Source organism: Poecilia reticulata, linkage group LG21 (genome assembly GCF_000633615.1).
Source record: "Poecilia reticulata strain Guanapo linkage group LG21, Guppy_female_1.0+MT, whole genome shotgun sequence".
Classification (NCBI taxonomy): Eukaryota; Metazoa; Chordata; class Actinopteri; order Cyprinodontiformes; family Poeciliidae; genus Poecilia; species Poecilia reticulata.
In genome coordinates, this window is record NC_024351.1 from 1,198,089 (window position 1) to 1,210,063 (window position 11,975).

The 11,975-nt window shown below is 42.5% G+C and overlaps 3 protein-coding genes across 10 annotated transcripts in view; 1 reads left to right on the plus strand and 2 right to left on the minus strand.

Annotated features, from left to right (window-relative positions):
* Positions 1-2,969: 2,969 nt before the first annotated feature.
* On the minus strand, positions 2,970-4,683 carry batf3 (basic leucine zipper transcription factor, ATF-like 3). Its single transcript, XM_008397051.2, has 4 exons — positions 4,254-4,683; positions 4,078-4,182; positions 3,757-3,801; positions 2,970-3,260 (listed from the first exon to the last, which is right to left on the minus strand). Exons 1-4 carry the CDS (start codon positions 4,317-4,319, stop codon positions 3,129-3,131), a joined length of 348 nt encoding a protein of 115 aa, XP_008395273.1. The 5' UTR covers positions 4,320-4,683; the 3' UTR covers positions 2,970-3,128.
* A 356-nt stretch (positions 4,684-5,039) lies between these two features.
* On the minus strand, positions 5,040-8,324 carry nsl1 (NSL1 component of MIS12 kinetochore complex). The gene is made up of 6 exons (XM_008397040.2): positions 8,118-8,324; positions 7,376-7,448; positions 7,178-7,308; positions 6,665-6,719; positions 5,596-5,663; positions 5,040-5,523 (listed from the first exon to the last, which is right to left on the minus strand). Exons 1-6 carry the CDS (start codon positions 8,304-8,306, stop codon positions 5,287-5,289), a joined length of 753 nt encoding a protein of 250 aa, XP_008395262.1. The 5' UTR covers positions 8,307-8,324; the 3' UTR covers positions 5,040-5,286.
* The window catches only part of tatdn3 (TatD DNase domain containing 3), a 5,566-nt gene continuing 1,848 nt past the window's right edge, over positions 8,258-11,975 (plus strand). For 3 of the 8 annotated variants that reach the window (XR_001776116.1, XR_001776115.1, XR_001776120.1), the window contains exons 1-5: positions 8,258-8,362; positions 10,001-10,033; positions 10,107-10,195; positions 10,370-10,448; positions 11,095-11,157. Coding sequence is in view for 1 of the 8 variants with exons in the window: in XM_008397049.2 (XP_008395271.1) it covers positions 8,467-8,523; positions 10,001-10,033; positions 10,122-10,195; positions 10,370-10,448; positions 11,095-11,157 (306 nt within the window). In the remaining 7 variants the exon portion in view is untranslated. The other 5 variants (XR_001776119.1, XM_008397049.2, XR_001776117.1 and 2 more) reach the window with 4 other exon arrangements.

Below are 11,975 nucleotides of genomic sequence, written 5' to 3' on the forward strand. Positions count from 1 at the left end.
GCTGCTGGTCCAGAGCTGCAGGTCCAGAGCTGCTGGTCCAGAGCTGCTGGTCCGGACCTGCAGGTCCAGAGCTGCTGGTCCAGAGCTGCTGGTCCAGAGCTGCTCCTGCAGGAGGAAAACCGACCGGAGCGAAAATATCAGGACATAAAATCAACTTCCAGACGGTTCAGGGTGAGAGGAGAAGCCGTGAGGGAGAGAGCTGCAGCACGGAGGCCATGGAGACACAAACCCAGTTTTAAATGAGTTTTAAATATTTACAGAGTTTTAAACCGAGTTTTAAACTTTCACCAGTAATATTGTTTACATGCAGCAAACATGGCTGCTGCTGTTGACACCTTAAAAAATTAACAATAATTTATTTATCTTGTTATAAAACGAAAAAAAGGAGGTTTATTTTTCTAAAACATATTTTTGTCATGTTATTAATTCATCTATAAATGTCACAATTTAAACTGAATATTAAGTTAGCGAGCTAAATGTCATTAGCTCAATATTTAGCCATCAAGGTCGATACATAACTGTTCTATAAATGACTGAATGACATCATAAGTTTTCAACCATCAAAATGGTGAAAGTGAGTCATTTTTCTGTCATCTGACGGTAAAAACCAAATGATTGCTGGTCATTTGTGACGCTGTAGCTCCTGGAACTGCAGCCTTCATGTGTCACTCGGTTGCTGGAATTTGCTTCTCTCCGTTTTAAAGCTTTTCACAGAAGCTGATTTTCGCTTAAAGTGAAAGTAGAAGAAGGAAGTTTCAACACAGAGAACATGACGCCTCATGGGGTCAAAGCTGCGGTTCCTGGAAGCGTGGATGTTCGGCTGTTTCAGCTCAGGTCAGCGGCTGGAAAACGTTAAGGAGTTAAAATACGTCCTGGAAGGAGAGAGGAGGGAAGGAAGCAAGGAAAGGAAAAGAAAAAAACTTTTTCCAGAATATTCCAGCCTGAATCCAGAACCTAAGCAGCCAGAGGCAGACGGAGGTTTTGTGAGGCCCTGGGCAGAGTTTCATTTGGGGCCCCAAACACGTGATGCACACTTCATCTTTATGTGAATTAACAGAAGGAAAAGGAAAATGATGTTTGACTGAAGCTGGTTATCTCTGCTTTTATTTTTCTCTTTTTCTCCACTTCATCACATCTGAAATAAACTTTAGAAAGTTCCTGGACCATTTATTCTGCTCTGCAGACAGACTCTGGTTCTGGTTCTGGTTCTGGTTCTGCTGGAGGTTTCTTCCTGTTAAAGGGGAGATTTTTCTCTCCACTGTCGCCACATGCATGAGCATGGAGCAAATATTCAGTTTGAATCCCGCTAGCTAAATGTTTAGCTCTAACCAAATATTTAGCTAACAACTTAATATTCAGTTTTGAGCTAAATATTTAGCTAGCTTTAGTTAGCTTTAGCTTTAGTTAGCTTTAGCTATTTAGTTAGCTTCCAACTGAGCATTTGGATGTTTTCCGCTGTCGCCTCATGCTGGCTAAAGGGAGCCGTTTGTGAGGCTCAGATGGTTGTGATGGTTTTATTTATGATGGAAAGCAGCCTGTGTGTGTGACCTCTGACCTCCCAGAGGCCCGGTGCTTCAGAAGAAATCCCTCCTCGGTTCTGCAGAAGGGCAGCAGGTGACGCAGCGCCCTGCTGGGAAAGGTTTCTTCTTCTACTGTTTTAATTCAGGCGCAGTTTACCGCAGAGAGGCCAGATGTGAGGAAACTGTGGCAACATCAGGTTTCTTCATCAGACCAGAGCAAACATCCAGCTAACCGATGCTAACTTCCTTCTGCAGCTAAAAGCCGCTTTTACTCTGAAGAGTCGCACATTTAAACCAACAGCCAGAATCCTAATAGAAACATGGGTCACATGTTCACCAGGTCAACTAAAACCAAATATTTAGTTTGAAAGTAAATATCCAGCTCAGAGCTAAACATTTAGTTTGCTAACTGAATATCTTAAAACTACACATTTAGATTTAAACTGAGTATTTAGCTAGTTAGTATTTAGCTGCTAAGCTAAATACTCAGTTTGGTTTTAAACATTTAGCTGACTAACTAAATACTGAGTTATTGACTAACCAGACTCCCATAAATCTGGAATTAAATCTGGCTTGCATGTAATTTCCTAATTCAGAAATCTAAAAATATACTTTTGATAAAAACTTAAACTTATCTTGAATTTTTCTTCCTTTTAGTCAGAATGTAAATATAAAAAAATGAAGTTGTCAGTCAGAAAAGTCCAGAAACTCGTTGTTAGATATGTGGACTGTAACTACTGATTTTATGGTAAGACGGCTTGCCGTACGGCGGAACAGCTGAGACCCGTCAGGGTTTCTGCAGTTTCCACATTCACAGAAAAACTCACTGCTGTTTCTGCTGAAACTTCTGGTCACTGATGTCACAAAAGACAAAGTAAGTACACCCTCACAGAGTTAAAAATGAAATAAACCCCAACACACTAATTATTCATAAAATAAACACGAATAGAAATAATCATGTTTAAATAACCTGAGGCTGAAGCAGCAGTGAGTTATTATTATTACAGGTGTTTTTTATTAAAATATAAAATAAAGATTGAAAAAATGTTAAATTCACTTTTTAAAAATCTTTTTATTTTATTATTTTTAATTATTGCATTTTGCAAACATAAATATTGATTATAGAAATAAACTGAATATTTTCCTGATTCACCAATAAATTATCTCAATTTTTAATTTATTCATTAAAAACCAACATGAAGAATTTCCATTTACTGGAATATTATTAATGGATCCATTATTTATTAATAATTAATAAATGTATATTTATTAAAATAGTAATATTTGAATAAAAAAACTGAACAATGGTGAGATGATATTTTAAAAATTATACATTAATATATTTAACTAAAAAAACTTAACCTAGATTCAACAGAAGAAAAATGTCCGGAATTTATTTATTCAATAATTTTTTTATTGATCAATTGATTTATTTTTGATACATTCTGACATTAATAAAGAATCCTGGATGCGATGACTCTCCGCCGCCACTAGGGGTCAGCAGAGTCCCGCCGCCTGCCAGCAGCTGATGGAGGATAAACGGCGCCCTCTGGTGGCGAGTCAGCTCATTATCTGGCAGCTGGACCCAGAGGTGAAAGGTCACTGACCTTAGACTGAGCGAGCCGCGGCGTCAGGCTGCAGACTGGAGGAGGCGAAGGAGCAATGCATGATGGGACAGAAAGGTTCATGCGCCCTGAGAGCCTGAGACAGGAAGTTCTGCTCCTCAGAGAGAGAATCCACCTGGAGACGAAGAGCCGATTATGACGTCATCATAATGTAAACAATCACAAAATAGCGAAAAATAATAACAGATTATAAAATAAAGAACAATATAAATCAATAATGAAATGAAGTAAATAAGTTAAACAGAAGATAATGGTAGAAATAAATGTAAATGAATAAAATATTTTCAAAATAAAGTAATACACATATAAATAAAAAAATGTAATAGTAATATTTGAATAAAAAATAATTTATAAAACAATGCAATAAATAGATAGTAATAAAGAAATAATACTGATACATGAAAACATTTAAAATATTAAAATCATTTGATAAAATAAATTATTTCACTGTAAATGTAAAATATTTGATTCTTTTGGTTCATTTTAAAGCTTATTTTTTATTCAAACTACACAGAAACATGTCAGCCAGAATAATTGATTAGTTTGTTTGTAATTAAAGCAGAAACATTTCAGTGAAGACAGGAAGTAGTTTGTTGGCGGACAGGAAGTACCTCTCTCTTCAGCTTCCTGTTTCTTTGCTCCAGCAGCTCACAGGCCTGAAACCAGAAGCATTTCATGGTTTTCAGTAAAAAACATCAAACATGTTCAGCTCTGAGGTTTTAGTTCTGCTTCCAGAGAAACGACATCTGAAGACAGATCTGACTTTGACTAGACCGCTGAACGTCTGAGCATCATAGAGCGTTTTTCTTTTCTCAATATTTCCTGTTTGGCGTTGAGAAGCGGTTGCTTTAATTTATCTCAGCCACGTGAATCTGCTTCCTGTCCTGACAGGAAGTCCTAAAGCCGCCAGAGGTCAGAGGTCAGAGTCTGACCTGGTGCAGCTGGTCGGCCCTCTGCGTTTGTCTCTTGCGGCTCTTCTGCGCAGCCACTCGGTTCTTCTCCCTCCTCTTCGTCCTCCGGCCTTCGTCCTTCGGACCCTGAGCCAATCAGAGACCGTCAGCTCCTCCGGCCCCAGAACCGGGCCGGTGCGTTTCTACGGCGACCTTACCGTCCATCCGCCGCCCAGGTGAGCGGCCCGGCCCGGCTGCTGCTGCTGGCTGGACGGATCCGACATGTCGAGCGCTCGGAACGACGATCCGGAGCAGAAGGAGGCGCGGCGCCGTCTGGACCTGCAGCGGTTTCACATCACCTTTCACTTCCCAGCTTCACTCTGGTTTCCAGAAGTCAGGTGACTGCGGTGACCTCTGACCCCACAGGTGGGACGGTCCAGACTGCAGCACGTCTACAGAGATCCGATCCGGCTCCAGAACCGGGCCCATATTTTAGATTAACCTGTGAAGTTCAGCTCATCTAAACGTGAAGAAATGATGAAAAACAAGGAAAAGTTTTTTCTGCCACATCAGATTTTAAAGTTTATTAGAAAGTTTCCTGACCTTCAGGGGTGTACAAACTTCTGGTCAAACCGTCGAAATGTTCAACTGAAATTCACTACAAACGTTTTGCAGTTTTTACTTATTGAAATAATTTTTATAAATATGAAAAAAATAAAACACCAGATTTTCTTTTGTCTTGGAAAGTTAAAACTCTCCAGATTCTTTATAAACTAAACGGCTGCAGCTGTCAGTTTCTGCTGCATTAACATTTATTTTCAGTAAAAATGCCTAATTATAAGTAAAAAATCTGCATTTTTTTAATTCAGAAAAATAAAATATCTAAAAAATATATATTTTTTAATGAAGTGCAAAGCTAATGCTACCGTTCTGCTAACCACGACGCAGAAAAGAGTTTTATTTTAGACTTTTATCAACAAACATGAGGAACGTAAAAAAACAAACACTGGGAAAAATGTTTATTTGAATCCTGAAGGTTTGAACAGAACCAGAAACCTGGAGCTGATCTCAACAGTTCCTGATCTGAACAGTTCCTGATGTGAACAGGTCCTGATGTGAACAGGTCCTGATGTGAACAGTTCCTGATGTGAACAGTTCCTGATGTGAACAGNTCCTGATGTGAACAGGTCCTGATGTGAACAGTTCCTGATGTGAACAGTTCCTGATGTGAACAGTTCCTGATCTCCATGGTTACTCGTCCTCCTCCTCGCTGCGCTCCGCCCCCCTGCTGTCGGCCTCGTAGCCCTGCGCCGCCGCCTCCTCCTCCACGGCTCTGTGGACGGGCTGCCGGCCCCTGGTGGCGCCCCCTGCAGGCGGGACGGCAGCGGAGCCCAGCACCTCCCGGTGGATCTGCAGCGAGGCGGCGCTGGGCTTCAGGTGGAGGATCTCACAGAGACCAGCCGCCTGCTGCTGCAGCGTGTCGATGGACTGCAGGGACAGACGCACCGTGAGGCCTGCGCAGGCGGCTGCAGCACGCAGACGACCTGCAGATGACCTTACCTTTATCACCTGGATGGCCTGCCTCACCACGCCGGGAGCCGCAGCAGACACGTCGCTCATGATGCTCTCTGGAGGAAACAGAGCGACCGGTGAGCAGCGGCTAACAGTAAGGCTAACAGTTCATCCTCTGATGATCAAGGGATTATTAGATTAAAATTAATTTAATCAATTAACTAGCATCGTCCGTTTAGCTTTTACTTTAGTGTTGCAGTTTGGCCACCAACCAGCAGAGGGCACCGCTGGTCATCCTTAAGAAGATTGAGGAAAAAAAATCTCAATTTCTTTTAATCTTCTGAGAAAGAAGAAATAATTCAGAATTCTGTTTTTTTTTTCAATCCTTTTCCAGTTGATACAGAAATAAAGATGGTGGCGCCATCCCAAACCGGATCTGATTTCAGGAGATAAATTTACTTTATACAGTTCTGTTTGAAAACATAAATATTCACCAAGCTCCTTACGTTTAATGATGATTTTAGTTTTTTTAATAAATCGTGTTTTGAAAACGTTTGTCCTTCATGTTGTGGTCGACGGCGCTTCTCACTTTGTTTTTTAAGAAAATGGCCGCTTATCGATCAATAAGATCAATTAACTGTGTGACCTCTGACCCAACACACTGTCATCTGATGCATTTGACTCCTGCAAATAATCTGTTTGTTTTTTTGGTTGCTTAGCGTTGCCATGGCAACCTGCAGCTACATCCGTTTCCTCTGCGTCCTGAAAAAGGTGAAGAAGAAGAAGAAGAAGTGCTGAAACATTTCAGGATTTCACTTCAGCAGCAGAGAAACTTTCACATCTCTGCTGCTCTGAGTTCTTCCTTCCTGGTGGAGCGGCTGCTCGGTCAGCTGGACATAATCTGCCCGGCAACAAGGCCGGCCTGTTTGAGGTCAGTTTGGTCACAGTTATATCTGCTTTGTCTCGTTTCTATTTCTTAGCCAAAAAGCTAAAAAAACTGAGTCACTTTGTAAGAATTGAAACGTCGTTGACAGAGAGCGCCCTCTGCTGGTGGAACAGTGAATCACCGAGACAAACATCCAAAGATCAGAAAGTAGATTGAGGAAGTCTAACTGACCTAGATCTGGATCTCTGCGCAGCTCTGCAGGCTGGACTGACGCCTCATACAAACCCTGAAACACAGGCAGGAAGAGTTCAGCAGCACTTTCATTTCAGATAAATCATTTAACGAACGCTCAAAAATCTGATTTCATCTTCTGGTTACCTATAAAACAGCCGTAATGGGAACTTAGAGATACTTGCTGGTTGCTTTGCAGAAACACGTTCTGCTGTAAAACCTGCTGCTAACTGTAACTTCCTGGGTTTTTCCCATTATTCTCATGTTTTCCTCTCAAGGCTACAGAGGGTTTTAAGTGTCAGGCTGTAATTTGAACCAGGTGGTAATTCAGGAACTCAGGTTAACGTTTTGGATTTTCTTCCTTCAAACCTACTTTCCAGACTCTCAGCCTGGTCCCTGAACGCACCACGCCAGTTCTGCTCTGTAAGCCCAGAGAAAACAACCTGCAGGTTCCTCTAAGAGACTCTGACATGTCAGCTTGTTGGCTGAACGGGTCGGTCCGTGTGAACCGACCAGGACTTTCCGCTCGGCCTTCAGGGCGTGAACCACATGGGGAAGGATCCGTTTGGGGTAGGAGTGGCGCCTCCGGGCGGTGTCCAGGATGCTGTCGTCCAGGAGGCTCTCCAGATCCAACGCCTCTTCATCTGAGGAGGACATCCGTGTTAAACGCAGAGGAACCAGAACCGGACCGGCGGGACGGACAGGAAGTACCTTCCAGGTCTGGAGCCTCGTCCCACGGCTGTCCGTCCACCAACACGTTGAGCCTCACAGCAGCTTCAAAGTTCTGCAGAGATCCACAAATATTCAGACACGAAGCCTGACAACAGGGAAAACCCGGATTCATGAATGAGAGGCTGAGGAGGAACTTGGGAAGGAACCATGAGAGGAAACGACAACGCTCCGCTGATTGGTTCCCATCACAGCTTGGAGCAGAAAACTCATCAATCTGATCTGAAGGAAAATTTTTATGCTCTTTTTTTTATTTATCTTGTTGGTAATTTTTTTCAGGCAAAACTTTACAACAATTCCTCAGCAGGATTTGTTTCTTATGTAACACAGGTTTCCATTATAACACGGCCAAAATGGAGGTTTGGCTTCAAACGGAAACAGCACTAAACCCTTCCTACTCTCACAAGAAATTAAATAGTTCATTCTGATATTTGGTGGTTATTGATTTAATTAATTTAGAAACTGGAGAACCGTGTTTCATGGGAATTCTTCCAGGTTTGGAATCTGGAAACATTCCCAGCTTGGGAAACATTGTTCTACCAATTTGTTAGAATTTCGAAGCAAATTAACTATTAAATATCCGTTTATTTTAATCGGATTTAGTGCCGAATATTAGCAGAAACAGATGCGGAGTTTTTCCAGAACCGACCAGTTTGAATCCTGCTAGGTAAATCCGGATAAACCGCAGTGGAGCTTAAAGTCAGCAGAAAACAGCGGGACTCACGGCCAGCAGCTCCTGCACTAAAACCCTTCGGCTGTCCTCGGAAATGTCCGGCTGTCCGTCCAAAGCGCTCCGTAAAAGCTCGCAGCTTCGGCTCATCAGCTCGGTGGTTTTCCTCTTGGATGTCAGCCGGACTCTGAATTCCTGCTCCGGCTCTTCATGCCGACATGTTGGGATCGGAAAAGACTCCATCTTTGCCGCCCGATCTGTTCGTTTTCAGGTTGATTTCCGCCGCCAACCGGAAGTTGGTATGTTGTGCTTCCTGTTAGCTGTTAGCCGTTAGCTGTGTGGTGTTTATGTCTTGCTTTGCGGCGGATTTTTCTTCATAAAACTCAAATTTTCTCCTGTTGTTATGGATTATGGCTTCGTTGACTGTCACTGTCACATATCAGCCCCTGAGTTCCAGCAGGTAAGGCCCAACATACGTCAGTTTTCTGGAAAATATTAAAAAAAAATAGCCCAAAATATGGAGAAAAGTTTTCATTTTAGTACTGGAAACAAGATCATAGAAAATATTTACATTATTTCCTCCCTCGTTGCTCAGATCTTCCGTTCTCTTGTTATTTTTCCATTTCAATATTTAGTCTCTCTAATTCATGCTGAATTTGATGTCTTTTTGTGCCAATCAGATGAGAAAGTAATTATAAATTATGAATTTGACTATTGCACCCTCCATAAGTGTAAGTAGGTACAGGAATGATGCTAATTAGCTCCTCCAGGCATAAAGGATGAAACAGATCGTTATATTTCAAATACAGTGAAATTCTGTAACTTTTCTTTGCTACACAGCCAATGAGCTCCGAGCCTCTTTCTGCGATATGAGATCATCCATCCATTTTCTTACACCTTGTCCCTCAGTGGGGTCGGGAGGGTTGCTGGTGCCTTTCCAGCTAACGTTCCGGGCGAGAGGCCGGGTCACCCTGGACGGCGGGGTCACCTGGACAGGTCACCTGGACAGGTCGCCAGTCTGTCGCAGGGCAACGCAGAGACACACAGGACACACAACCATGCACACACACACTCACACCTAGGGGCAATTTGGAGAGGCCAATTAACCTGACAGTCATGTTTCTGGACTGTGGGAGGAAACTGGAGTACCTGGAGAAAACCCACCATGCACAGGGAGAACATGGAGACTCCATGCAGAAAGACTGGGAATCGAACCCAGAACCTTCTTGCTGCAAGGCAACAGCTCTACCAACTGCACCACTGTGCATATCGCTTATTAATACTAAATAAAATAAACTGTAATACTATTAATACACTTCCACTCTTTAGCTGCCTAGTGTCACCAAAAAGCATCATAAAGCTAATAAGTAATAATTTGCAGAATTTTGACTAAATGTTTATTTTAAGACACTTGTGAGCCTAAATACTTTATTGCGCATCCAGCAGGATTCACTGCCCTTTGGTCACTTCAGCTTCCATGAAAAGCTTGTAATTCACACTGCGGCCACTAGATGGTGTCAAAGCACCGTTTACTCATCTTTTTATGTTTTTTAGAAAACTAAGTTTTGAAAAATCTGGAATGTCTACATGTAAAGTGTGTTTTAATCCTTTCACTTTAATAATCTGGAGAATCTTTGACTAGGCCATTCCAACACATAAATCTGCTCTGATCTAAACCAACCCCTCATGTTAATTTCTGGTTTATTTGGAAGTTATGATGGAATAACTTTTGTTTTAAATAACTTTTGTTTTAAATAACTTTTGTTTTAAATAACTTCTGTTTTAAATAACTTCTGTTTGCGTTTGGTTCGTCCTTCTGGACCAGCATCCGGTTCCCGGTTCTGTTTGTGTTCTGTTGGTCGTAACGGGACCAAATGTGAAAAGGTCAGCGCCTTCTGAAGACTTCAGATCTCAGCCGTCTCGTTTCTCTTCTGCAGGATCTTCCGGATGTGATCCACAGAACCAGGCAGGTAAAAACTCCTCTTTAAGAACCTCATCATAACTGTCCTTTGCGATTACTTTGACTACACCAAACCAATGAAGCCCCCATGTGTTCAGGCCGGGGTGAAGACTCTGGTGGCCGTCACAGAGGAAGTGGAGGATTTCTCCAGAGTTCTCCGTCTGCAGGAAAGGTCAGCGCTCCAGGATCCATGTTACAGAAACCTTCCGACCCGAAGGAGGTTCTGGTTTCCAGTCCAGCGGCTCTGAGCACCAGAATATAAACAAACTGTAGTTTAAAGTACAGGCAGGTCTCATGATTCCAGGATTCCTCCCAGCTGGTCGTCTCCTCCTGTTCGTTCCCACAGATATCCGGACCTGGTGGCTCCGTGTCTGGGGCTGCACCCCCTGCAGGCCGCCGGGGGTCAGCGCAGCGTCCGGCCTCAGGTAACAACAACCTTCGCTTCTGCTTTATTGACTTTGAAGATCCGTGGAGCGTATCGGTGTCGGGAGGAAAACCCGGACCGGAGCGCCTGCTGGGAACTCTGCTTGTTCTTCAAGGGATTCGGGAACGCCACGCTCCAACCGACTCTGAGGGGGAAAGACTCGGCTTTATTCACTGAAAATCAGCAAATTTAGTCCTTTATGATTAAAAAACAAAACATCATTTATTATATTATTTAGAAATTAGTTAATAGATTAAATAATTTCTAAAAAAAAAAATAATTTTGTAAGAAGAAAAAGAAATTCCAGCTTTCAGCAGAAAACCTGGAAGATGATGGAGACCTGGAAAAACATCTGGAGTTTGATTTAGATCCATCATCCATCATTCATTCATTCATCATCCATCATTCATTCATTCATTCATTCATCCATCATCCATCATTCATTCATCCATCCATCCATCCTGAAGGACTAACCTAGTTACCATCTTCACTTCATCCCATAAATGTTTGTTTGTTTCTTTAATCCTGGTATCAAACTCAGAGTCTAAAGTTTTCTGTGAAATCTTCTCATCGTCTCGTTCAGTTTTAGAGGAAAACTTGTTTTTCTGAATCAAATCTTTTTGCTGATGATGTTTTGTTTCCATCAGGACCTGGAAGAAGCTCTGCCTCTTTTCTACAGCCACAGAGAACGACTGGTCGCCATCGGAGAGGTGAACGCCGCTCTGATGTCACTGATGTCGCTATGATGTCACTCTGATGTCACTGATGTCACTCTGATGTCACTGATGTCACTCTGACGTCACTGATGTCGCTATGATGTCACTCTGATGTCGCTGTGACGTCACTGATGGCACTCTGGCGTCACTGATGTCGCCATGATGTCACTCTGATGTCGCTGTGACGTCACTGATGGCACTCTGGCGTCACTGATGTCACTGTGACGTCACTCTGACTTCACTGATGTCACTCTGGCGTCACTGATGTCGCTGATGTCACTCTGTTCTCTGACTAGTTTAATAGGAAAGGAGCCATATTTTATTTTCAGTCTTTTACAGATAATGACGTTTGATTAATCATGTATCCATATGATTCTTCAGAACTGTGATGTATTGAAATTTGGTTATTTCAGAGGCCGACTAGTCTGATTCGGCTGAAGCAGTGGTCAGATTCAACCAGCAGGGGGAGAACTTCCTCCTTTTAACGCCGGAGCTGAAGCGTTTCATTAAAACTCTCCTCTTCTTCAGGGCTTTGACAGAACCAGTCACTCTAAGCTCCATCGTCTGTAAAATTAATATTTCCAGGACCAAAAACGGGAAGTTTTGTCTTTTGTTCCTGAAGTTGGAAGAGGTTCTGATCCGTTTCCGGTTTGGTTCTGGAGATAAACTTGTTCTGGTCCGAAGTTCTGACAGAAATGAGAAGCAGAGCGTCATCAGCGTCCGCTGTGGTCCGGAACGGATTCTGATTGAGTCCAGATAGTTTTGGGAAAACATTTATTCCTGACCTCATTTCTTATTCTGACATATAAATT

Coding starts and splice junctions, on each gene's coding strand:
- batf3 (XM_008397051.2), bottom strand. CDS start 4,319: ATGTCGGATCCGTCCAGCCAGCAGCAGCAGCCGGGCCGGGCCGCTCAC. Junction 4,183..4,253: donor ACCTGGGCGGCGGATGGACG/GTAAGGTCGCCG, acceptor TGATTGGCTCAG/GGTCCGAAGGACGAAGGCCG. Junction 3,261..3,756: donor ACAGGAAGCTGAAGAGAGAG/GTACTTCCTGTC, acceptor CTTCGTCTCCAG/GTGGATTCTCTCTCTGAGGA.
- nsl1 (XM_008397040.2), bottom strand. CDS start 8,306: ATGGAGTCTTTTCCGATCCCAACATGTCGGCATGAAGAGCCGGAGCAG. Junction 6,720..7,177: donor AGGCCGAGCGGAAAGTCCTG/GTCGGTTCACAC, acceptor CCTGTGTTTCAG/GGTTTGTATGAGGCGTCAGT. Junction 5,664..6,664: donor GCGCAGAGATCCAGATCTAG/GTCAGTTAGACT, acceptor TGTTTCCTCCAG/AGAGCATCATGAGCGACGTG.